The 26,160-nt window shown below is 39.5% G+C and overlaps 1 protein-coding gene across 5 annotated transcripts in view; it reads right to left on the reverse strand.

Moving 5' to 3' along the window:
* The window catches only part of PHF8 (PHD finger protein 8), an 89,484-nt gene that overhangs the window by 20,812 nt on the left and 42,512 nt on the right, over positions 1 to 26,160 (reverse strand). For 4 of the 5 annotated variants that reach the window (XR_006964732.1, XM_047093610.1, XM_047093611.1 and 1 more), the window contains 8 exons: positions 25,451 to 25,542; positions 22,893 to 22,982; positions 20,741 to 21,043; positions 19,877 to 19,980; positions 15,134 to 15,312; positions 14,757 to 14,842; positions 13,932 to 14,065; positions 13,017 to 13,330 (listed from right to left, as the gene is read on the reverse strand). Coding sequence is in view for 4 of the 5 variants with exons in the window: in XM_047093610.1 (XP_046949566.1) it covers positions 13,017 to 13,330; positions 13,932 to 14,065; positions 14,757 to 14,842; positions 15,134 to 15,312; positions 19,877 to 19,980; positions 20,741 to 21,043; positions 22,893 to 22,982; positions 25,451 to 25,542 (1,302 nt within the window). In the remaining variant the exon portion in view is untranslated. The remainder of the gene's footprint in view (positions 1 to 13,016; positions 13,331 to 13,931; positions 14,066 to 14,756; positions 14,843 to 15,133; positions 15,313 to 19,876; positions 19,981 to 20,740; positions 21,044 to 22,892; positions 22,983 to 25,450; positions 25,543 to 26,160) is intronic. The other variant, XM_047093612.1, reaches the window with a different exon arrangement.

A 26,160-nucleotide genomic window follows, 5' to 3' on the forward strand; every position in this document is an offset into this window, starting at 1 on the left:
AGCATGGAGCCTGCCTAAGATTCTCTCTCTCTCTCTCTCTCTCTCTCTCTCTCCCTCCCTCCCTCCCTCCCTCCCTCCCTCTGCCCCTCTCCTTCACTTGTAGTCTCTAAAAAATAAATAAATAAAATTGAGACACTGGAGTTTTCTAGAAAATGTAAGTGCTTACTTTAAGAAAGAAAGTGTTAAGAATGAAAGACAAGCTATAGACTAGGAGAAAATATATCTGGTAAGAGACTTGAACTCAGACTATAAAGAAATTTCAAAGCTCAACACTTAAGAAATAAAAAGCACAACTAAAAAAAGGAGCAAATGTTGGAAGATGGAGGAGTAGGAGGATCCTGATCTTGCTTGTCCTACAGACTTACCAAGGTAACAGCCACATCAGTGCAACTGACACTGAAAATGACCAAAGGCTGGTAGAACAGACATTACACAGTTAATTGTAATCAGGAGGCCACATCAAAAGGGTAGGAGGGATGGAGATGAGACTAATCACAAACAGAAGGGACACTACAAGCACAAAGAAGTGAGAAGATCAGACCCCACCCCAGGCACAGAGGACCCACACTGGAAAGACGAGTTTCTGTAACATTTGGATTTGAAAAAGAAGTGGGGCTTCACTTTGAGAGTTTTTACACTCAGCAAGGCTTACCTCCAGGTACTTTAAAAACCAGTGGGCTTAGATCCTGGGAAGAGCTATATTCTGGAGAATTGGGGGGCAATAGGAAACTGGGACCCAGCCCTTCAAGGGCCAGTAAAACAAATAACTTGGCCAAGATACAGCACGGAAGCAGCAGTTTGAAAAGCACCTGGGATATACTGAAGAAGATTTATTTACTAATCTCAGAACTTGCACTAGAGGAGCAGGAATTTTTAGGAGACCTCCCCAAGAACAAAACTGTTGGTAGGCACCATTTCTCTTTCCCTGTCCCCAGTGTGGATAGCAGGTCACTTGTGGGAACCAGTGTAAACACTGTCTACCTATCTTGCTAGCACCATGTGCCCTTCCCCCATGCTCTCCTGCCAATCGGTCCATCCAACCTACCCCACTGAAGAGAGAGGTCTCCCTCCAAAGCTACTCCTGTCCCAATATGCTCTGCAAGGAACCCAAGCAGAGAAAAGCACCAGTCCAAAGTGACTACTGTCTGGGAGAGAAGGGAAGATAACCATACACACCAGTATGCCCTCAGTCCCAGTGCCCGAACCTTATAACTGGCAGCACAGAGATAGTGCCCTGCCCATCAGTCCTAGACTGGGGGCAGGCATCTTGTCCAACTGTCAGCTCCACCGATCAATGAAAGCCTCTGGGAGTACAATATAGAGACTGCCCTGTGGGTCAATGTGACTACAGCCCCAGGAGATGAGCTGAGGGCAGGCAAGTGTGTAACTACTGACACCACCCAACTTATAAGCCCATGGCAAACCCAGACAGGCCCTTTAACAGCACAGAGACCAAATCCTGCCCTGTGTGCCCAAAGTAGGCAGAGTAGGTCATTGCAACCAAGTGGACTGAAGGTATACGTGGCTCAGTTACAATAGTAGAGGCACACCCACCCACAAAAGAGACACCTCTAACTTGTCTGGTTCTGGTGAACAGGGGACATTGTGCTAAAGGGCACCACAGGACCACTTCTTCATAAGGTCACTACTTTCAAGATCAGGAATTGTAGCCTAATTTCATAATAGATAGAAACAAAGACAGAGTCAGACAAAATGAGGAGACAGAGGAATATGTATGAAATCAAAGAACAGGACAAAACCACAACAAAACAGCTAAATTAAATGAAGTAATATGCCTGTTAAGAGAATTCAAAGTAATGGTCATAAAAATACTCACTGGACTTGAGAAAAAATGAAGGATCTCAGTGAGACCTTTAACAAAGAGCCAGAAAATATAAAAAAGACCCAGTCAGACGCCAATAACTCAATAACTGAAATAAAAATATACTAGAAGGAATCAATAGCAGATTAGAGGAGGAAGAAAAATGGGTCAGCAATCTGGAAGACAGTAATGGAAAGCAACCAAGCTGGGCAGCAAAAAGAAAAAAAAATGAGAATTGGTTAAGGAACTCAATAACATTATCAAGTATAATAACATTCACATTATAAGGATCACAGAATCAGAAGAAAAGAGAGAGAGAAGGGAGCAGAAAATTTGCTTGAACACATAATAGCTGAAAACTTTCCTAATCTGAGGTAGGAAACAGATATCCTGATCCTGGAAGCACAGACAGTACCCAACAAAATTATCCCAAGGAGGACCACGGCAAAACACATGATAATTAAAATGGCAAAAAGCAGTGATAAAGAGAGAATTTTAAAAGTAGCAAGAGAAAATGAAACCGTTACATACAAGAGAAACCCCGTAAGGTTATCAGCTAATTTCTCTGCAGAAACTTGTCAGGCCAGAAGGGAGTGGCATCATATATTCAAAGTGCTGAAAGGAAAAAAACCTGCAACCAAGAATATGCAAACCCACCAAGGACATCATTCAGAACAGAAAGACAGATAAAGAATTTCCCAGACAAAAAAAAAAGTTAAAGGAGTTCATCACCAATAAACCAGCCCTGCAAGAAATGTTAAAGGGAATTATTTGAGTGGAAAGAGAAGGCCTTAATCACAAGTAAGAAAATAATGGGAAAAAATTTCACAGGTAAATGCAAACACATAATAAAAGTAGTACATAAATCACTTATCAAATCAGTATGAAGGTTAAAGCACAAAGACAGTAAAATCAATTATATCTATAAAATCAGTCAAGAGGGGCGCCTGGGTGGCTCAGTCGGTTAAGCGGCCGACTTCAGCTCAGGTCATGATCTTGCGGTCCGTGAGTTCGAGCCCCGCGTCGGGCTCTGTGCTGACAGCTCAGAGCCTGGAGCCTGTTTTGGATTCTGTGTCTCCCTCTCTCTGACCCTCCCCCATTCATGCTCTGTCTCTCTCTGTCTCAAAAATAAATAAACGTTAAAAAAAAATTTAAAAAAAATCAGTCAAGGGATTCACAAAAGAAAAGGATGTAAAGTATGATGTTATATACATAAAACATGGGGAGTGGTAAAAATTTAATGTTTTAAGTGGGTACCAACTTAAGCGACCATCAACTTAATATAGACTGCTATAGGCATAAGATGTTATTATGAACCTAATGGTAACCACAAATCAAAAACTTGTAATACATACACAAAAAATAAAGAGAAAGGAATCTAAGCATATCACGCAAAAATGCAATTAAACTACAAGGGAAGAGAGCAAAAGAACTACAGAAATAACTGAAAAACAAATAACAATGGCAATAAGTACATACCTTCCAATAATTACTTTAAATGTAAATGGACTAAATGATCCAATCAAAAGACACAGGGTGGTTGAATGGATAAAAGAGCAAGACCCATCTATAAGAGGCTCACTTCAGACCTAAGATATATGCAGACTGAAAGTGAAAGGATGGAAAAACATTTACCATGCAAATGGAAGCAAAAAAGAAAGCTGGCTAGCAATACTGATGTCAAACAAAATAGACTTCATTTTTATAAGTTTACTTATTTATTTTGAGAGTGAGAGAGTGCAAGAGTATGAGCAGGGGAGGGGCAGAGAGAGAGGGAGAGAGGATCTCAAGCAGGCTCTGTGATGTCAGCGCAGAGCCCGATGCAGGGCTTGATCCCATGAACTATGAGATCATGACCTGAGCTGAGATCAAGAGTTGGACACTTAACTGACTGAGCCACTCAAGCACCCCTGATATCAAACAAAATAAACTTTAAAACAAAGACTGCAACAAGAGACAAGGAAGGACACCACCTAATGATAAAGTGAACAATCCAACAAAAGGATAGAACAATTGTAAATATTTAAGCACCCAACATGGAATCACCTAAATACATAAAGCAACTATTAACAAAGTAAGGATCTTCAGTAAGGATCAATGCAAGGATCATTCAGAAAGAAAATCAACAAGGAAACAATGGCTTTGAATGACACATTGGACCAGATGGCCCTAATAGATATATTCAGAATATTTCAACTAAAGAGAATACTCATTCTTTTTAAGTGCACATGGAGCCTTCTTCAGAATAGAACACCTGTAAAGCCATGAAACAAGTCTCAATAAATTTAAAAAGACTGAAATCGTATGATGTATCTTTTCTGACTACAACAGTATGAAACTAGAAGTCAACCACAAGACTAACTCTGGAAAAAGCACAAATACATGGAGGCTAAATAACATGCTACTCAACAGTGAATGGATCAACCAAGAAATCAAAGAGGAAATTTTAAAAACACATGGAAACAAGTGAAAATGAAAACACAATTGTCCAAAATAACTGGAATGCAGCAAAAGGTGTTCTAAAAGGGAAGATTACAGCAATACAGGCCTACTTAAACAAACAAGAAAAATCTCAAATATACATCCTAACCCTACACCTGAAGGAGACAGAAAAAGAACAAAGCTAAGCTGAGTAGAAGGAAAGACATAATAATGAGTAGAGCAGAAATAAATAAAATGGAGACCAAACAATAGAACACATCAATGAAACAAAGAACTGGTTTGTTTCATAAACAAAATGGATAAACCTTTAGCCAGACTCATCAAGAAAAAGAGAGAACTCAAAATCAGAATGAAGGAGGAGAAATAACAACCACACCACAGGAATACAAAAGATTATAAGAGAATACTCTAAACACTTATATGCCAACAAATTGGACAACTGAGAAAAAATGGATAAATTCCTAGAAACATATAACCTTACACAACCAAATCATGAAGAAATACAAAAATATGAACTGACCAATTACCAGCAATGAAAAAACAATCAAAAAACTTGCAGCAAACAAAACTCCAAGACCTTCGGGGCGCCTGGGTGGTGCAGTCGGTTGAGCGTCCGACTTCAGCCAGGTCACGATCTCGCGGTCCGGGAGTTCGAGCCCCGCGTCGGGCTCTGGGCTGATGGCTCAGAGCCTGGAGCCTGTTTCTGATTCTGTGTCTCCCTCTCTCTCTGCCCCTCCCCCGTTCATGCTCTGTCTCTCTCTGTCCCAAAAATAAATAAACGTTGAAAAAAAAAAAAAAAAAATTCCAAGACCTTCACAGGTGAATTCTAGGCTTCACAGGTGAACTTTACCAAACACTTACAGAAGTATTAATACCCACCTATTCTTCTCAAATTATTCCAAAAAAAAAAAAAAACAGAAGAGGAAGGAAAGCTTCCAAATTCATCCTGCAAGGCCACCATCACTCTGATACCAAAACCAGATAAACACACTAAAAAAAGAAAACTACAGGCCAGTATCTCTGATGAACACAGACGCAAAAATCCTCAACAAAATAGTAGCAAACTAAATCCAACTAAATGGATTTAGTAGCAAACTAAATCCATTTAAAAAATTATTCACCATGCTCAAGTGGGATTTATTCCCAAAATGCAAGGGTGGTTCAATATTCACAAATCAATCAATGTGATACATCATATCAATAAGAGGAAGATTAAAAACCATTTCAATAGATGTAGAAAAAGCACTTGACCAGGTACAACATCTATTCATGATATAAATTCTTAACAAAGTAGGTTTAGAGGGAACATATACTTCAACATAATAAAGGTCATATATGAAAAACCCACAGAGAACATCCTACTTGATGGAGAAAACTGAGAGCTTTTCCCCTAAGATCAGGAACAAGACAAGGATGTCTACTCTCACCACTTTTGTTCAACATAGTACTGGAAGTCCTAGCCACAGCAGTCAGACAAGAAAAAGAAATAAAGGGTATCCAAATTGGTCAGGAAAAGTAAAACTCTCACTATTTGCAGATGACATAATAAAACCCTAAAGATATCACCAAAAATTCACTAGAACTGATAAATAAATTCAGTAAAGTTGTAGAATACAAAATTATATATAGAAACCTGTTGCATTTCTATATACTAAAAATGAAGTAGCAGAAAAGTTAAGGAAATAATTCCAGTTACAACTCCACCAAAAATAACAAAATACCTAGGAATGAACTTATTTAAGAAAGTGAAAGACCTGTACTTTGAAAAACTATAAAATGCTGATGAGAGAAACTGAAGAGAACACAAACAAATAGAAAGATATTCTATGCTCATGGATTGGAAGAACAAATATTGTTAAAATGTCCATACCACCCAAAGCAATCTACAGATTTAATGCAATCCCTTTCAAAATGCCAACATTTTTTCACAGCACTAGAACAAATAACACTAAAATTTGTATCGACCCACAAAAGACCCTGAATAGTCAAAGCAATCTTAAGAAAGAAGAACAAAGCTGGAAGTTATCACAATCCCAAATTTCAAAATATGCTACAAAGCTGCAGTAGTAATCAAAACAGTATGGTACCGGCACAAAAACAGACACATAGATCAATCAAACAGAATAGAGAGGCCAGAAATAAGCCCATACCTATACGGTCAATTAATCCACAACAAAGGAGGCAAGAAGATACAATGGAGAAAAGACAGTCTCTTCATTAAATGGTGACAGGAAAACAGGACAGCTACATGCAAAATAATGAAACTGGACCACTTTCTTAGACCATACATAAAAATATACTCAAAATGGATTAAGGACCTAAATGTGTGACCTGAAATCATAAAACTCCTAGAAAGTAAACATATGCAATAATCTTGACAATGGACATAGAAACATTTTTCTAGCTATGTGTCCTTGGGCAAGGGAAACAAAAGCAAAATTAAAGTATTTGGACTACACCAAAACACAATGCTTTTGCAGAGCAAAGGAAGCCATCCACAAAACAAAAAGGCAACCTACAGAATAGGAGAAAATATTTGCAAATGATATATTCAATAAGGGATTAATATCCAAAAAATACAAAAACTTAAACAACTCAACACCAAAAAAAGCAAATAAATACTCTGATTTAAACATGGGCAGAGAACCTGTACAGACGTTTTTCCAAAGACAACCTACAGATGGCCAACACATGGAAAAAATGCTCAACATCAATAATCATCATGGAAATGCAAATCAAAACCACAATGAGATATCACTTTATATCTGTCAGAATGGCTAAAAATCAAAGACAAGAAATAACAACCGTTGGGCAGGATGTGGAGAAAACAGAACTCTTGTGTACTGTTGGTGGGAATGCATATTGATGTGGCCACTGTGGAAAATATGAAGGTTCCTCAAAAAAATTAAAAATAGAATTACCATATGATCCAGTAATGTCACAATGTCACTACTGGGTATTTACGCAAAGAAAATAAAAACACTAATTTGAAAAGATATATGCACCTCTATGTTTATTGCAGCATTATTTATAATAGCCATGATATAGAAGCAACTCAACCACAGATAAGCCCATCCACAGATCAGTGAATAAAGAAAATGTGGTATTACACACACACACACACACACACACACACACACACACACACACACTGAACTATTACTCAGCCATAGAAAAGAATGAGATCCTGCCATTTACAACAGTGTGGAGGGACCTACAGAGTATAATGCTAAGTGAAATAAGTCAGAGAAAGACAAATACAACATGATTTCACTCATATGTGGAATTTAAGAAACAAAATGAAGGAACAAACAGAAAAGGAGACAAACAAAAAACTAGAATCTTTATAGAGAACAAACTGGTGGTTGCCAGGGCAGGTGGTTATGGGGAATGGGTGAAATAGATAAAGGGGATTAAGAGAACACCTATCTTGATGAGCAGTGAGTCACATACAGAACTGTTGAATCTTTATATTGTATACCTGGAATTAATATAACACTCTATGTTAATTATACCTCTAAAAAAATATAGGCAAGTAATTCAAAGCGTCTATTTAAAGACATCTCAAAAGAGAGATGCATGAATGGTCAATAGATACATCATTAGACATTAGAAAACCCATTAAATGACATATCACTATACACTTATTAGGATGGCTAAAATAAATACAATGACAATACCAAGTGCTGAAAAGTATGTGGAGCAATTGGAACTCTCATACATTATTGGCAGGAATGTAAAGTGGCACAACCACTCTGGGAAATACCTTGGCCATTTCTTATCCACTGCCCATACAGTCCAGGAATCCCATTCTAAGGCATTTACCCTAGAGAAATGAAACTCATGTTCACACAAAAGCCTGCACATGAATGTTCACAGCAGCTCATCCAAAGCTATAAACAACCCAAATGTCCTTCAACGGGTGAATGGATAAAGAAACTGTGGTTTACAATGGACGAGAGCAGTAAAAAGGAAACATCTATTGATACATAAGAACATCTATACTGAATAATAGATGCTAATCTGAAAATATTATATACTGCGTAACTCCACTTACATCACATTCTAGCAAAGGCCAAAACCACAGGGATGGAGATGAAATCGGTGGTTGCTAGGCGTTAGGGTAGAGGGAGAGCACGGTTACCAAGGGACAACATAAGGGAGTGTGAGGAGGTTCTGTACGCTCATTGTGGTGGTGGTTACAAGAATCTAAACATGTTATAGCAGCAAAGCCAATTTTACTTCATGCTGATTTGAAAAATAAAATTAAAAAAACCCTTTATCAAAAGGGAAAAGAGACTGAAAAGAAAGGAACAGAGCTTTCAACTTGAGGTGTTGTGCAAAGAGCATTAAGAAAAAGGACTAAAATAAAACCAGAAATTAATAGTAAACAAACAAAATGATTAGTAGTCAAATGAACTAAATAAACAAACTACTGTTAAACACCATGATCAAGTACAGCCAATCCCAAGAAGGAAATGTCAACTCAAAATCAGTAATTCTATTAACATATATTACAATTAACAAATTAACAGAGAAAAACTATGCACTTATAATCAAAAGATGCCAAAAAAAACATTTGCCAAAACCTAATTCTGTTTCTGATTAAAACAAACAAACAAAAACCTCTCAAACTAGAGATCGATACTCCCCCCTGAACTTCATGAACACCGCCTATCAGAGACCTACAGAGAGCCCTATGTATCAAGTGGAGAAATATTGGCAGCATTACCTTTAAAGTCAGAAACAATACAAGGACACCCCCTATCACTGTTACTATTCAACAGTGTGATAAAACTAGAAAAATCTAGAGCTATGGAACACTAGAAAGAAAAGGGATATTATGAGCTAAATTGTGTCCTGCCCTCCCAATTTCATATGTTGAATTCCTAACCCCTAGTACCTCAGAATATGTGTATATTTGGAGATAAGGCTTTCAAAGAGATAATTCAGTTAAAATGAGGCCACTAGGGTGGGCCCTGATCCAATTTGTGTCCTTTTAAGAAGAGATTAGGATATACATAGAGACATCAGGGGCCTATATTCACAAAGGTAAGATCAGGTGAGGAAGCAGTAAGAGGGAGATCATCTGCAAGCCAAGGAGAGGCCTCAGGGGAACCTAACACTGCTAGTACTTTGATTTTGGACTTCCAGCTTCCAGAACCGTGAGAAAATAAATGTCTGTTGTTTAAGCCATATAGTCTGTGGCATTTTGTTATAGCAGCTCTAGCAGACTAAGATAGGGGACACAGATTATCTACCTCAAGAGCCCAAGACCATTAACTGAAACAACTAATAAGAGCATAGTAAGGTAATCCAATACAGGATCAAAATAGAAAAATCAATTATCTTCCTGCATACTAGCAACAGCCAAATGGAAAATGAAATAGATGAAAAGATGCCACTTTCAATAGGAACCAAACTTTAAAACACCTAGTAAATAAACTGAACAGATATACAAGAAAACCCACATGAATAGAGAGATAGACCATGTTTGAAGACAGAAGGACGAGATGGCCTGTTTTGTGACTGCTCATGTCCAAATGACGTCAAAGTCATCCAGAAATTACACTGGTTCCAGAGCAATTTTCTTTGGCATGTTATTTTTAACCAATCAGGGATGAATTTTCTCACAATTACAGAGAAAGCCCTAGCAATATATGAACACCTACAGACAGAAGCTGAAAATCCTGCAATAGTGCCTCCCACTAGAGGCACTAGTGCCTTTGTGGTGCCTTTGTTTCCTACAAAATGAAGCTCCGGTGGGAGGAGGATAACTAAGAAAGCAGATGAGGAAGTTGTGAAGACATTTGCCCTATGTTTAAAAAAGACAAAAAGACTGCTGAAGACTAGGCCCTGAATCAGATTTTAATTTGATGAAGCTGGTATCTATCTTAAGCAAATGCCCTCAAGAACCCACATCTGGAAGGAAAAAGCCTGAGCCCAGGGTTCAAGGCTACAAAGAAACCACTGATTCTGATGCTGGGTGCAAATGCCAATGCCTTGCTAACTGGGCAAGGATTATTATTAGGACTGTCATTATTTGGGTGTTTTGCCTTCAAAGCCACAGAGACTTTGAGGGGTGTGCTCTTAACCCTCTTTTTCTTGTAAGCCGTATTATTTTTAGTGTACACATTTTCAGGACAAGAAGTTTTTCAAGAATACATACATCCCATTAGAGCAGAAAGGCCTCTCTGATGGGAGATGTCAGTCTCCATAAATTTATCTACAAATGCATGAGATCCTAATTTAAAAAATCCTAATATAATTTTCCATGTAATTTGACAAGCCGATTCTAAAATCCATCTGGAATAGAAAAAACTCAATAATGGCCTGGAAATTCAGGAAAAATAAGAACAAGTAGATCAGTATCTCCTTATTAAACTGCCTTTCTCGTGTTGCTGGGTAAAGCAGGGAACAAAAGGAAGTAGTTAGGCCAGGGGCAGATGTCTTAGCTGTAGGCTGATTCGACTGTCTGCTGAAGGTATGGTGGGTGGCCAGGGGAACTTGGAAGGCCCCTAAGACCAATCACAGCTCCACTCAGAGATGATGGGCTTGCTGAGCATTTGTGCTCTCTTTAGGTCTAAAGCAAGTTCTGCAGAGGGGATCTGTCCTACCAGACACAAGGCCCATTGTAACTAACCTATGTGGTATTACAAAAGGAATGGACAAATTTTATAGAACAGAAAATATTAATAATATCTAACACATATGTGCTGGGCAATGTTCTGAGTGCTTTATGTAGATTAATTCATTTAATCCTCACAACAATCTATGAGGTAGGTACTATTAGAGAAGCACAGAGAGGTTAACTAGTTTGTCCAACGTCATATAGCTATTAAAGGTCAGAACTGGAAATAGAGTAGAAAAACAAATCCACATACACATGGGAATTTAGTTTATGACAAAAGCGGAACTTCAAACCAGGGGGATAATGATGAACCAGTCAATAAATGGTGTCAGAGCAAATAACTATCCATATGGGAAAAAATTACATTTACATTCTTACCTCCCACAATTCATAAAACTTAATTCCAGAGAAAGAGATACAATTTTGACTTCTACACACGCTTTAGGTAAAAATATAAGAAAGTTTTCTTATACGAGACATAAAATACAAAAAAAAAAATCGATAAAGATGACTATGTAAAAACTGAAATCTTCGACATGCTAAAAGATACCATAAATAAAATACAAGCAACAGACTAAAAGAAAACATTTTGCAACATTTCCAGAATATAAATTAAAAAAAAACCACTCTAGGGGTGCCTGCGTGGCTCAGTTGGTTGAGCGTCTGACTTCGGCCCAGGTCATGATCCCACGCTTCATGGGTTCGAGCCCCACAATGGGCTCTGTGCTGACAGCTCAGAGCCTGAAGCTTGCTTCAGATTCTGTGTCGCCCTCTCTCTCTGCCCCCCACCCCCTGCACTCTGTCTCCCAAAATAAATAAACATTAAAAAAAATTATTTTAAAAAAACACTCTAACAAATCTAGAATATATAAAGAACTCCTACATAGCAATAAAAAAATCAACATCCTAATAGAAAAATGGGGGAAAGAATGAATCAATTCACAGAAAATAAATTTAAAAAGAGCCAATAAGCATATAAAACAAATTGAAACACCATTTCTTTTGCTATCAGATTTGCAAAAAATTAAGAAGACTGATGATATCCACAGCTGGTAAGGCTGTGGGGAAACATGTATGTCTCATACACTGCTCATATACTGGCCCTTTTGGAGGGGAAATTTGGCACTATTAACATTTATTTTATACATACCTTTCAATCCAGCAGGTCTAGCTACCCTATAGAAATGTTAGCTGGCACATGCACACCAAGAGTTATTTACAAGCATTTTCAATGCAGCATTGTTAGTCAAACTAAAAAATCAGAAACAACCTAAATGTTAATCAGAAGGCAATGGTTAAACAGATGGTGGCACATCTATGCTATAGGCTACTATGCAACAGGTAGATCTCAATGTTATTGATCAAGTAGATAGATCTCCATGTACTGATATCGAAAGATATCCAAGCAAGTTGTAGAACCATGTATACTACACAAAACCCTATCTATTTATGTCCACATGTGGTTGTAAGTACAAGAAAATGAAAGGTATACATCAACTAATAGCACAGGTTACCTTCAAGTAACCTTCCTCAGAGGAGGAAGAGTATTAGTCAAAGGGCTCTTTTGCTTTCTCAGTCTTGTTTGAATTTTGATCAATGAGAATTTAAAAAAAACAACATTAAAACCCACATTAAAGTCAACTGCACTATATAAAAAAAGTGCTTTATATATTGTAGTACTTAATAAATCTTAACTTAAAAAAAGGTCATCTCTTAAATGTAAAAAGCCCGCTGAAAGGTCATTATATACCTTTGCAAGGGATGAACCAAACAGAGAAGTGGAAGTGATGGAGGTAAAACAGGCAAGAAGGGAAAAAAGAATTACCAGCAAAGGAGGTTAGACAATTTTAAAAATGGATGATAGCTAATTATAATGGCTACCATTTTTTGAGGGTCTTCCATGAGCAAGACAATGTGCCAGGTGCTCTGGACAAACACCATCTCTAATTCTTGAATCAACCTGTAGGTATTTCCATTTTACAGATTAAGAAAACATGGCTCAAAGAAGGCAAACATCAGGCTTAAGGCAAGGTCTTTGCTCACTACTGTCCCAGGTTATCCTGGATTGGGACTGGGTTTGAGACTGGGACTAGGGGGAGCGCTTCTGGCCTGGACCCTTACTATACTCTGCATCCTTGAAGCATGCTCCCAAGCTGTCCTGTTCATCCAGACTGGCATTCTCTTCCTCCTCCTCGCTCTCGGTTCTCCAGTATGCTGGACGCTTGATGGGCCGCTTCCCTGGGGTGCGCTGGGAAGCAGGACTGCTAGACACTGTGCCCAGCCCACTGCTGGAGCTCCCACTGCTTCGGTCCTGGCCCCCAGTCCACCAGGCCTGCAGGCTGGAGGTAGCTGGTGAGGACGATGAGGACTGCAGGTTGGCCATGCACAGCATGCCTTGGATGGCCTCCTGAGTGCTGGGAGAGGCAGGGGCCTCGCTGCAAGGGACAGGAGAAATGCTGAGGGAGTTTCTGTAGTTGTCAGAGGAAAATAGTCATCAGAACAGTCAGGGAGAAGGGACAATAGTGGGGCTTAGGGTGGGAGGAAGGAGAGAACAATTCCAGATGAGAAACCAGAAATCAAGCCAATGGATCAAGACAGTATATCAAAGACTGTCTTCACATCAAGGCCAGTCCTTCTTGCCTCAAGTCTTTCCGCAGACAGCAGGAAGGTGGCAAAAAGAGGGGTGCACCTCCCTCACTGTTCGCCCATGCTGAATTCTTTCATTTTTTAAACAAGGCCCAGAAAAGGCCCAGTTTTCCTTCCATGCCCCTTCCAGTCCCTCTTCCAAGTCCCAAAAAACCCAAAATTGATCCTTTTTGAAGTCTATATATACATCCACTTTCTGTCAGATCTTAAGTTCCCCAGGACAGATTTCATGTCTGTTTTAGTCTCTCAGCCTGAATGCCTTTGCCAATTCTTTGTCCCTTTAAATATCTTGATAAATATCTGCTGATTGGCTGATCTAGTCTTTTGGGTGGGGGTGGGAGGGTGTGGCGTCTGATCACCTGGAAAGGGGAGATCAAAGACAGTACTCACGTGAGGGCAGCATAGTCAGGTCCCCCCACCTGCCTGCTGGCCTTGAGCAGATCAAGAATTCCACCAGCACCACTCCCATTCCCAAGCTTGCCTTCGACCCCTTCTACCATGTCCTCATCTGTTGTATAGTCCTCCTGTTGGGGAAAGAGGATATCACCTCAGCTGCTGAGGGTTGGTTTAGTTAGGCCCCAATACAGTGTTGACATTTTCACTCCGGATACTAGTATCTTCTAAGCACCAAGTATTTTAATCTTCACAGCATCTTGGTGAGGTAGGTATTGTTAACTCCCATTTTACAGATAAGGAAGCTAAGGCTCAGTAAATAATTTGTGTAACGTCATAATCAGATATTCCAAATCAGATACTCTTTCTGCTACATTGCAGTGCCTTTTCTTCTACCTGGCATTAAAGGATTTTTTTAATGTTTGTTTGTTTGGAAACACAGAAAGTGTGAGTGGGGGAGGGGCAGAGAGAGATGGAGAGGGAGAAATCCCAAGCAGGCTCCATGCTGTCAGTGCAGAGCCTGACGTAGGGCTCTATCTCACAAACGGTGAGATCATGACCTGAGCCAAAATCAAGAGTTGGAAGCCTAACTGAGTGAGCCAGCTAGGCACTCCACTGCATTAAAGGATTTTTAAAATATGTCAACTAAATTATGATCTCCCAGTTATATGCTTAGCTGTACTTAGCACACAATCTTTCACTTAATAAATATTTTAGGAATTGAATGCATAGGATATCTTTTTACCTCCGACTAGAATGACAATCTGTCTTCTGTCTCTGTAACCAGAATGGCAGAAGACTAGACACAGAGCAGGCTCCTACCTCAATGTCAAACTCAACTTCTCCTGGTTCCCGAACTCGGTTGGGGTCAGAGCAAGGCTTTGCACGGGGCAACTTTCGAGGAAATTCTAGAAAATAATGAAATGCATTTATCATGAAGCTAAGATAAGCATCTGAGCCAAACACCCAGGGGGAAAAGTAAGACTATAATTTTCCTAAAAGTAATGACCACAGAAAACTAATTGAGGGAGGTTTGGACTGGTTTATATATAAATCTCTAGAGCAGAGAATACATGGAGGCCTAAAGAGCTTGTAAATCAGAATGTCAAAAAGGTCAGGCCTAAGGCCTCTGGTCTATCAAGGGTACCAGAAACAAATGTGAAATGGGCAGGGAAGGAACAGAAAGAATAGGTACACACTTGGTCTTATTATCAAGGTTGCCTTCTCCTTTCCCAATCTCTCGTCAATTTGCAGTTCATCATCTGAATCCAAGTCAAATTCATCTTCCATCACCTGTTCCACCACCAGCCTAGCCTTATCTGCTTTCTTTGTGAGCTTGGCTCGCCGAGACTTAGATAAGCTCTTTACCCTCTTGGCACTAAAAAGGAAGAGAAGGAGAGCATAAAAAGTCACATTCAATATTCTTAAGAAGGCAAGCCCCACCCCCCAAACTGGTCTACAGATTCAATGCAATCTCTATTAAAATCCAGCTAATTTCTTTTGCATAAATTAATAAGCTGATACTAAAATGTATATAGGCATACAAAGGACTTAACATGGGCAAATGAATTTTGAAAAAGAACAAAGTTGGAGGACTTTTACTACTTGGTTTCAAAATTTACTATAAAACAACAATAATCAAGGTAGTGTGATGAGCATAAGGACAGACATATACAACAGTGGAACAGAGCTGTGAGTCTAAAACTAACCCTTAAATTTATGGTCAGCTGCATTCTGCCAAAGGTGCCAAGGCAATTCAGTGGGAGAAGGGATGGTCTTTTCAACAAATGGTGCTAAGATAACTGGGTATCACATGCAAATAAATGAATGTGGATTCTTACCTCACATCATATACAAAAATTAACTCAAAATGGATCCTGGAGATAAATGTAAAGCTAAAACTATAAAACTTCTAGAAATAAATACAGGAAAATATCTTTATGACCTGGGATTAGGTAAAAATCAACACATTTGTGCTTCAAAAGATACCATTAAGAAAGTGAAAAGATAAGCCATAGACTGGGAGGAAATATTTACAAGTCATTTATTTGGGAAAGGATTTGTATCCAGAATATTTAAATAACTTTTAGAACTCAATAATAAGACAAGCAAGCCAATTTAATAATGAGCAAAATATCTGAATAGACATTTCTCTAAAGATGATATACAAATGCCCAATAATCACACAAAAAGATGCTTAGTATCAGTAGTTATTGGGAAAATGCAAATCAAAACCACAATGAGATACCACTTAATATCCATTAGAATGGCTATAATAAAAAAGACAGACAATAACAATGTTAGCCAGTATACTTCTGATGGGAACATAAAGTAGTACACACACTTCAGAATAAATTTTGGCAGTTTCTTAAAGAGTTAAACATAACGTTACCATATGACCCAAAATGTTACTGAGAAATGAAAACATATGCCCATACAAAAACTTGTACACAAATGCTCATCACACCATTATTCATAATAGTCAAAAAGTGGAATCACTCCAAATGACTGTCAGCTAGTTAATGGATAAACAAAATACGGTATATCCATAGAATGGTATACTATTCAGCAGTAGAAAGGAACCAATTAATGATACATACTACATCATGGATGAACGTCAAAAACAAGTGAAAGAAGCCAGACATAGAAGACCACATATTATATTTTTCCATTTATATGAAATGTCTAGAAAAGACACATCTACAGAGACAGATAGTAGATTAGTGGTTGCTTGGGCTTGGAGAAGAGAACCAAAGGACTAAGTATGAGTGAGCATGAGGCATCTTTTCGGAGTGATAGAAATGTTCTAAAATTGGACTGTGGTGATAGTTGCACATTCTTTAAATTTACTAAAAGTCATTTAATTGTATACTTAAAGCAGGTATGGTATATAAATTATACCTCAAAAAAAGCTATTAAAAATACATAAAGGGGCACCTGGGTGGCTCAGTCAGTTGAGCATAGGACCTGATTTCGACTCAGGTCGTGATCTCATGCTTTGTGAGTTCGAGCCGCACACTTGGGTCTGTGCTGACGGTGCAGACCCTGCTTGGGATGCTCTCTCTCCCTCTCTCTCTGCCCCTCCCCTGCTTACACTTGCGCTCTGTCTCTCTCAAAACAAACAAACTTTATATGTATATATACACATACTTCCTATATACATATATGTATATATGTGTATATATATATACTTCCTATATATGTGTATATATAGATGTATGCATATATATGTATGTGTGTGTATATATATATATATATATATAGGAAATGGAGAAAATTAAAAATTTAAAAATGGCTTAAATAATCCTGTTACATATGGCAAACAATATTAACCAGTAAAAACTGTTGAAATAAACCGTATAGTTAAAAAGAAACCAGTTTTTGGTAAATCAGTATACTTGATACATTCAGCAGCCATTTGGTGAACTGGCTTTCTTTCAGTAAATTGGCTGACATTAAATTGACCTGTTTCCTACCCCACAGGGTTTTAGGAGGATTAAATGAGCTAATGAAGAGCCCAACACAAGGCAAGTGCCCAATGGTAGTTAATCTTATAATTAAGTTCTCTGGGCCTCAGTTTCCATATTAATAAAATGGGGATAACAACACTTCAAGGTTGTTGTGAGGACTAAATAATGTACTAAACAGCTAAGATAAAATCTGACGCAAAGCAGAAGCTCAATAAATGGCAGCTATTTATACCCTGGATCTTTTATTAACTTTTAATTGTAAAAAATGTATAACATATACAAAAATATAAAAGTATAAAAAACTCTCATGTACCTTTCATTCAGCTAAGTTTCAGCAATTATCAATAACCAGTCTTGTTTCGTCTATACCTCGGATTATTCTGGAGAAAAGCCCAGCCATAATATCATATTGTCTGTAAATATTTCTGTACCTTGTCTCTTTAGGTTGACTTAACAGCAGTCTCTGGCAGCTGCAGGAGGTGACAGAAGCAACATAAAAAGAGACTGGTGGGGAAGGGGAAAATGTCTCATTGTATTCTCAACAGCCATTATAGGTTGGATCCTTAGGATTCTCAATTTTTTACTACCCAGGAGATCGACCATGGACAAAGACAATGCTCAACAGTCTATTATTATTTAGTAACTAGATTCTCAAACCCCAAGAACAGCTCTGCTGCTTTCAGAATCTGCCCTGCTCTCACATTCCCTTTTCACTGATTTCTCAGCTAAGTGGGTTCTGAAGGCCTTTTCCTACAAAAAGGCTATGAAGGTATCCTTGATGCTTGTATTCCTCTACTGTTCATACTTTACTTGGCTCTTGACTCTTCCTGTCTGGTGTTCTGAGTGTCCAGACGATCACTCTTACGGTCTTCCTCTGCCTCTGCCTATGTGTTTCAGGGTTTCTGATGATCTACTTAGCTTCTGGCTATACCCACACCATCATCACTATCACCACCACCATCACCTTTAATCTTCATCATTTTATTTATAAGAGCTACCATTTATTAAGCATTTACTATGTGTCAGGCCCTGTGATAGGCACTTTACATACATAATCTCATTTAGTCCTCCAACAAACTGAGGGGAAGCTTTATCTATAGAAGAGATATAATGAGGACACTAAGGTGCAGGGTTAATTAACTTGTTAAAATCACATAGTGAATTTGTGTCAGAGCTGGGATTCAAACTTGGACCTGATTCCCAAGCCCATGCTTTTTGCTGTGAATGCTTTTATTTTATTCTTTTAGAAAATGCTCTGTTAAAAATTATTTTAGGAAAAGTAATACATGCTCATTGTACACAATTCAAATGCTACTGAAGTAAAAATTTACTCCCCTGGCTCCCTTCTCCTACTTTCCAGAGAGAACTACTATTACAGGTTTGATGTGACAAGTATAAAATATACGATGAATATACTTATTTGCATGAATGTGTACAATTATCTCTAGAAGAAAATCATTGACACTGGTTGTCCACGGGGAAGGGAACTGGGGAACAGGGAGGGGCAGGAACAAAATTTTTCACTAAGTATTCTTCTGTACTTTTTCAATTTTAAACTGCATAAATTAAATTTTAAGCCTCTTCAAAAAAAGTTAAATTAAAAATGAAGGAAGGGGCACTGGGTGATTCAGTCGGTTGAGTATCCGACTTCAGCTCAGGTAATGATCTCATGGTTTGTAAGTTCAAGCCCCACATTGGGCTTGTTTGTGTCAGCACGGAGCCCACTTCAGATCCTCTGTCCTCCTCTCAAAAATAAACAAACACTTAATAAAAATAAAGAAATATGTATGCCACTTTTCTACACAAGCATATACACACGCACACACATGTGTACACACACACCATTTTTAAAAATTAAAATGGAACTATTACTATATATTATTTTGTAACCTGATTTTTTCGCTTAAGAATATATCTTGGATATTTTCCCATGTCAATAGATATTTAACTCTTTTTTAATTCAATTCTTTTTAATAGCTACATGCTATTCCACTCTATAGATGTGCCATAATTCATTTAACCAATGCTTACTGATGAACATGTTCCTAATTACTATTACAAACAATGATGCAGTGAACACTGAACATTTCTCTTTACGTACCTGTGCAAATATTTCTGCAAAATTCCTAAAAATCTAATTGCAAAAGGTATATAAAAAAATGAATGTTCTTAACCAGTATGCTATACTTCCTTATTCCTGCCAGTGGTTCTGACCCACTGACTTGCTGAAATTTTTAGAACTTGTATACAAGATTTTTCTCAAACTGCCAATTAGATTCCAGGCCTCTCCCCTAACACAACCATAGTTCTCTGAACTAAGCAATGATATCTCATAATATCTGGGTCCTTCCCCAAGTACAGTAAGCCCCCCCCACCCATGTTCCAGCCCCAGGTCCTAATTCCATGCCTTGTCTCAGTGACATGTTGCAACTGACAGCCCCAGTATCTCTGTGTTCCTTCTTCCCACCTCACCTGCCATTAGACATCAACAGGGCCAGCGGGCCCTCATTCCCATCAAGGTCCAAGTCTGGCGAGTCATCATCTGAGTCATTCAGGCAGGTACCAGTGATGTTGAACTGCAGAAGGAGGAGGCTCAGTTGTCACCTGTCTGGGACTCCCATGTGAATCACGATGACCAGTTCCTTCCGGTTTCACTGGTTGAGTTCACTGTTAAAATCACTTGAACCAAGGCCTTCTGCTACACTGTCTCCCACCCCCACCCCAAATGATTCCAGGAACAGGAGGTTGACAATGCATGGCTACCCCAGGGGAAACCTATCAATCTTGTAAACCGTGTTCTCTAAAAAGAGGGGAGAGGATCTTCACATGCCCATGGAGAGCACCACAATCTTGAAGCAAGGTAGAGCCCCAGAGAAGGGCTTTTCTTAAGGACCTGTTCAAGACTCCAACATGACACTCATATACCATGTTCTTAAATGTCATTTCCAACCAGCATTTCAAGATTCAGCTCAAGTGTCATTTTTTGGGAGAAGAGCTCCTGATCATAGCTTATGCCCACATAAAATCATCCACCCCTCTGTGTCTCAGGGTCCCCCACACACCCTTGATTATGGCATCCACAATACCTCATTGTACTCATTCGTTTTTATGCCTGCCGTTCTCACTAGCCTGTCAGCCTCTTGAAGGTTACATTCACAGCACCTATCACAGTGCCCAGCACAGACAAGGTCTCAATAAATGCCTATTATATGAGTGGGACTGGTAGCCAAACACCAGGGGCCCTAAGGGAGGTGGGAAGAGAGGACAACCCTTTTGATACCCTGCTCTTCCAAGGGACCCAAAAGGGCTGGGCTGAACCCATGGGCCAGCACCCACCTTTGCTTTCTGGGAAGAGCCTGTCTTCAGTGCCTGATGATTGTATGTATCCATGAGATTATAGCTCAATTGGCCAGCAGGCCCCAAGGCTGAGCTCTCCTTGCCCTTTCGCTCTGCCTTCTTGAAGAGTTCCTTGGGCTTCAGGCCTTTCTTCTTTGAACCACTTTTGGAGGGCAGTGACAGCCTGGACATGGATACTGAAGTGGAATGGACTGGCCTGGTTAAGGGAATGGAGCCAGCTGGGAAGATCCTCTGCAGCCCAAAGATATTGCTCGTCTTCCCAACGTTCTGTTGGAAGATATCCTACAAGAGTGTTAGTACACGAGGGGGTTAGAGCTTACTCAAGAGTTCTCTCTATGCTAAGAGCAGAGGACTGTTCATGGCACTGGCACTAGTGCCATGGAAGTGGCTTACAGATGCTCCACATCTAGATGCACACCCTAGTTTTTTTCACAATGTGTCATCAAGAATTTACGGGGTGGCATATCTTTACCCAGCCATTGACAAGTAAGGAGAAGACGAGCAGAGAAAAAGCCCAGCACTACTGTCAAAATTGGAGAGAAAAGACTCCAAATGCAGCTGGCATGAGACAGAAAATACTTGAGTACTAAACTATGGTTCCAACTCTAAGGACTGCAGGATTTGAGAGGAGAGAGGTTCTAGTCCTGATTCTGCTACTAGCTAGCTCTGTGACCACAGGTAAGTGATCTGAACACTCTGAGGCTGTTTGCTTGGCTGTAAAATTAAAGGATCAGACTGGAAAGGTGGTTTCAAAAGATGATCTGTGGCTCCTTTGAACTTCTTGGGAGGAGCCCTGAAGACTGGAAGTAGGTAGAAGGCAAACAAGAGGAACATGTGTAATTCTAAGCCTCTTGTTTTTATCTTATTCACTGCAGCTATGCTTTGATTCAGCTTCCATGTAGGATCTCATTTGAAAAAAAAAGGTTCCACTGCTTTAAAACATTTGAAAGCCAATGGACCAGACATGATCCATCTCTAAGTCCTTTTCTAACAAGCTCAAAATTTTGTATATACAAAATTGGTTTAAGTGCAAAGAGCTGGAGAAAAGGCAGGCCTTGTAACTAAAGTCTGAAGGGCTGTGACAGATGGGAATGCAGGAAAATGGGGTAGGAGGTGGACAATGTAAGCTATGGTGTAGGCAGTGAAACATGCTGTAAGCAGTGAGGCTAGAAAGCCCAACTTCCCAGTAGCTCACGCTGACCACCCTTTAGCATGGATTTGAGTGCCTATATCCTGAGTGCTAAATGGAAAGTTGACAGCTTCTGAGCTAAAGGAAAGTTTAAACTTCCCTAAGTCCAATTCTCCTCTGGTGCCTCTGCTACTTCACCAGCCCACACTGAGTTCTCTCTTTGCTGCAAAGTCTATTAATAACAATGGCTCACATTTATTGAGTACTTACTCTGCCAGGCACTGTGCGAGGGGCTCTACATACATTAGCTCTTAATCCTAACAAAACTCTGAAAAGGTGGTGTTATTCTCCCTTTACAGATAAGGATACTAAGGCTCTGAAGGGCTTGCAAGTGACAGAGCAGGAACCAGAACCCAAGTTTCTCTGAGTCTCTTACCATCTACACCTTACTGCCTTGTGGTATAAGCACCTGTTGAAACATGGCTTTGTAATCATGTTTAACATGGAAGAGCTGTCATTTTGTAGAATGCAGAGACTGAGTCAAAATATTAGTAACAACAACTACTACTATGAACTCCACCACCCACTACTACTGTGACCCACCATCAGAATTTATTGAATACCTATTATGTGCCAAGTACTATACTTAGTGCTCAACATATATTACCTTATGTAACCCTTTTAACAAATTCCTGAGTAGGTATAATTATCCCCACTTTAGAAACAAGGAAACTGAGGCTCAGGCAGTAAACTTCGCCCAGAGTCCTCTACAGGATTCCAAGTTCTTTGTGGGAAGACACTGAATTACATATTCTAAGCACCTAGCCTAATGTGAGAGACACTCAAGGCACATAATTATTATTTAAATGAATGAATAAACAGAATCTTTGGTGGGGTTTTTCCAACCCTTCCCCTGAGCTCTCAAGCCAACTGAAGAAGCCTGACCTGCCACTTGAGCCTTGAGCCCTTCCCAAACGCCTCCCCTGCTCCCCTGCTTCTTACTTCCACCAGGCGGATCTCCCTAGCCAGATCTTTAATGAGCTGTACGGTCCGTACTGTCTCCGGAATCTCATCCTCGTGGTCTGGCAGAGCCTGTCAAACAAAAGGCATAAGGAATAGACCCACACATAAACGGACAACTGATTTTTGACAAAGGTACCAAGGTAATTCAATGGATAAGGGTAGTTACTCTAACAAATGGTACTGGACCAACTGGATACCCATATGCAAAAAAAAGAACCTCAATCCACATCTTGCACCACACACTCACACACAGGCACACAAACTCAAATTGGATCATAGACTGAAATGTAAAATCTAAAACTATAACCCCTTTAGAAGAAAACAGAGGAGAAAATCTCTGTGACCTTGGGTTAAACGAAGATTTCTGAGGACACAAAAAGCATGAACCATAAAAGAAAAACAACTGATAAATTGGACTTCATGAAAAATAAAATCTTCTCTTCCAAAACCACTATTAAGACAAACCAGAGACTGTGAGGCAGTATTTGAAAAACCTGTATCTGATAAAGGGCAGTGTCAAGAGGTGTGAGGAACTCAATGGTGGGCTTGGGCCATAGCCCTCAAAAAGTCCAGAATCCCTGGGGAGAACGTGGCCTCTTTACTTGTGAGGACAGAGCTCAGTGCTGAGCAGCTACAGGCCCATGGCTAGCTCAACAGCAACCAAGGCTAAGACCTCTTGGTTGTCTCTCTTTTAATTTGTTTGTAATCTTTTTGAATCCTCAAGATTTACATCTTTATGTAGACAGCTCTCCCAAGTTTCTCCCTTGTGATTTCTTCTACCAGTTTTCACTTCACTTCTGTATCCAGAGGACTGATAAAAACTCAGCATTACCTTCTTACTTCCCATGGTTTGAATCTTCTTTTTTCCTTGACTCTTTTAATCCATCTTTATTTTGGTGGCTGGGCAGGGGTGGGGTCCGAGAACCCATGTGATCCAGCTGGATAAATTTAATAGCTCCCTCCACCCAGCCCAAGGGCTCTGGAAAGGTCAGGGAGTGAGTACCTCCCATGGAAGTCATCTTCACTTCACAAAAGACTTATTCCATAAGAATGGGCTCCTCAGATCTGTGTCCTACTCTCCTCCAGCTCCCTTTGGCTGTGCTATTTGGGGCCAACCTGGCTCAGGGCCTGAGTGCTTAAGACTCTTCCCGCCCTCCCTCCCTTTTGTTATTCCTGGGAAAGAGTCACTCCAAAGTTCACCTCATGGAGGGGGGGAGGGGAAGGTCCGAAATGAAACCCAAGGCAGCCACACCTGAGGGATGTGGAGAAACAGAACAGTAGGCTAAGGCCCAGGTGTAGGTGAGTCCAGGGACGAAGAGAAGGCCCAAGACATGAAGTCCAAGGATATCTGAGGGGAAGGTTGGCAACAGGAAATGGAGACATTGTACAAGTTAAGCCTATAATGGCTGAAGATCTCCATATGCAGGGGGAAAAGTCTATAAAGAATATCAAAAGCATGAGAACAATATTGATATTTCTCTTTTTTTGTATTTCTTAAAATTGTTTTTTTAAGCCAACATTTTGAGTACGTAATCCATTTACAGAGTTCAAAAATCAAATAATATAAAGAGATATACTGAAAAGTCTCAACATACATTTGTCCATGCCATCAGTCCCATTAGCCCGCACCCACAGGTAACCACTTTTCTTCTACATCCCTCCAGATTGTGTCTTCAGGCAAATACAAGCACATATAAATGTAATTCTTGTCCCCCCTCCCCACTTTTAACACATAAAGAAGCACGTTATATACATGATTCTACATCTTTACTTGACAAATTCTGGAGATCTTTCCAGATCAGTATAGAGAAAACTTCCTTATTCTCTTTTATAGCTGTTTAGTATTCAATTGGATAGATGGACATTGGTGTATTTCTACAAAGCCATTTTGGCAGTATGCAGTAAGGGCCTTACGTTTTTTTCATATACTTTGAGCCAAAAATTGCTCTTCTTGGAATCTATCCTGAAGCAACAATCAAGAGATGAGGGAAAAAGGCTGATGCAAACAGATAGTCACTGCATGATTTTTCAATAACTACCCCCCAAATAAAGCAACAATAAACAAGCAGTTAGGTAAGGATGGTATATCCCTGCAAAAGAATATCATGTAACTATTAAATGTTCCTGGAGAACTTTGAGGACACAGGAAATTAACATAAGCTAACAAATTCAGATACAAAATTGTATGTTTAGTGATAGCAATCATGTTTCTTAAATGCATATAAAAAAGACCAGAAGAAAATACACCCACAGATTAATGTTAATTCCCCCTGAGTGCTAAAATTACAGGTGATGTTTTTCCTTCCTTACACTCTTCTGTATTTTTTCTAATTCTCTAGAGTAAGCCTGTATCACTTTTTATAATCAGAAAGAAAGGTTTAAAAATGTAATCCAAAAAGTCCTAACCCAGTCCTCCATTCTAACCCCAGAAGGCCACAAGCCTCCCTGGTCTCATCCACCACCCCAAAGCATCTACCCAAAGCCAGTCTCTGTGGAGGCCACAACTATAAAGGAGGTAGAGAAATAAGTATATTTACTTCTTTCTTTGTCCAGGCTCTAAAGGCCAAGTTCAGAGCTTTGCCACCATGGACCAGGTAGGATGCTGGGTGCCTCCTATTCTCTCGCAAACCTAAAGGGCGAAGGAGGAAGGCAGAGGGTCAATAAAGCCATGTGGAGAAGCAAAGGAACTGTTTCTTTTTTCAGGCAATCAGAGAAAATACTCAGGGTTCTAGGCATGACTCCAGATCTCAGTTCTTACAATAGTGTTCATTTAATAAGTACCTACTACATGCTGGGCGTTTAACATCTACTATCTCATTTAATCTTTATACCCACCTACTACCCAAGCATCATTATCTTCACTTTACTATCCAGGAAACTGAGGCTCAGAGAAGCAAAGAGACTTAACCAAGGGCACATACCTAGTAATTGCCAAAGCTAAGACTGAAGCCATGTCTATCTGAATCTGAGGCCTATGTTCCTTCTACCACACTGGAAGTGTGCTCTGCCTCTTGGGTTTCAAAATGCAAACACTCAGGAGAACCATGATTGCAACCTACACAGACATGAAGGGCCATTAATAAATGCCCTTATCCCTGAGTCACTCCAAGAGGAGGTTATGACAAATAGCCAGCTTTAGGGTCAATACAGAATTTTCTACTGAACTGAGCTATTCAGAACAGGTAACAAGTGGCTAATCATTGAGCCTCTGATTGAACACTTAAGTGCAGTCTGTCTAGGTGGCAGA

This window comes from Lynx rufus, unplaced genomic scaffold (genome assembly GCF_022079265.1).
Source record: "Lynx rufus isolate CCGP_SWC_20201006 ecotype Redwood Valley unplaced genomic scaffold, mLynRuf1.p SCAF_35, whole genome shotgun sequence".
Lineage (NCBI taxonomy): Eukaryota > Metazoa > Chordata > Mammalia > Carnivora > Felidae > Lynx > Lynx rufus.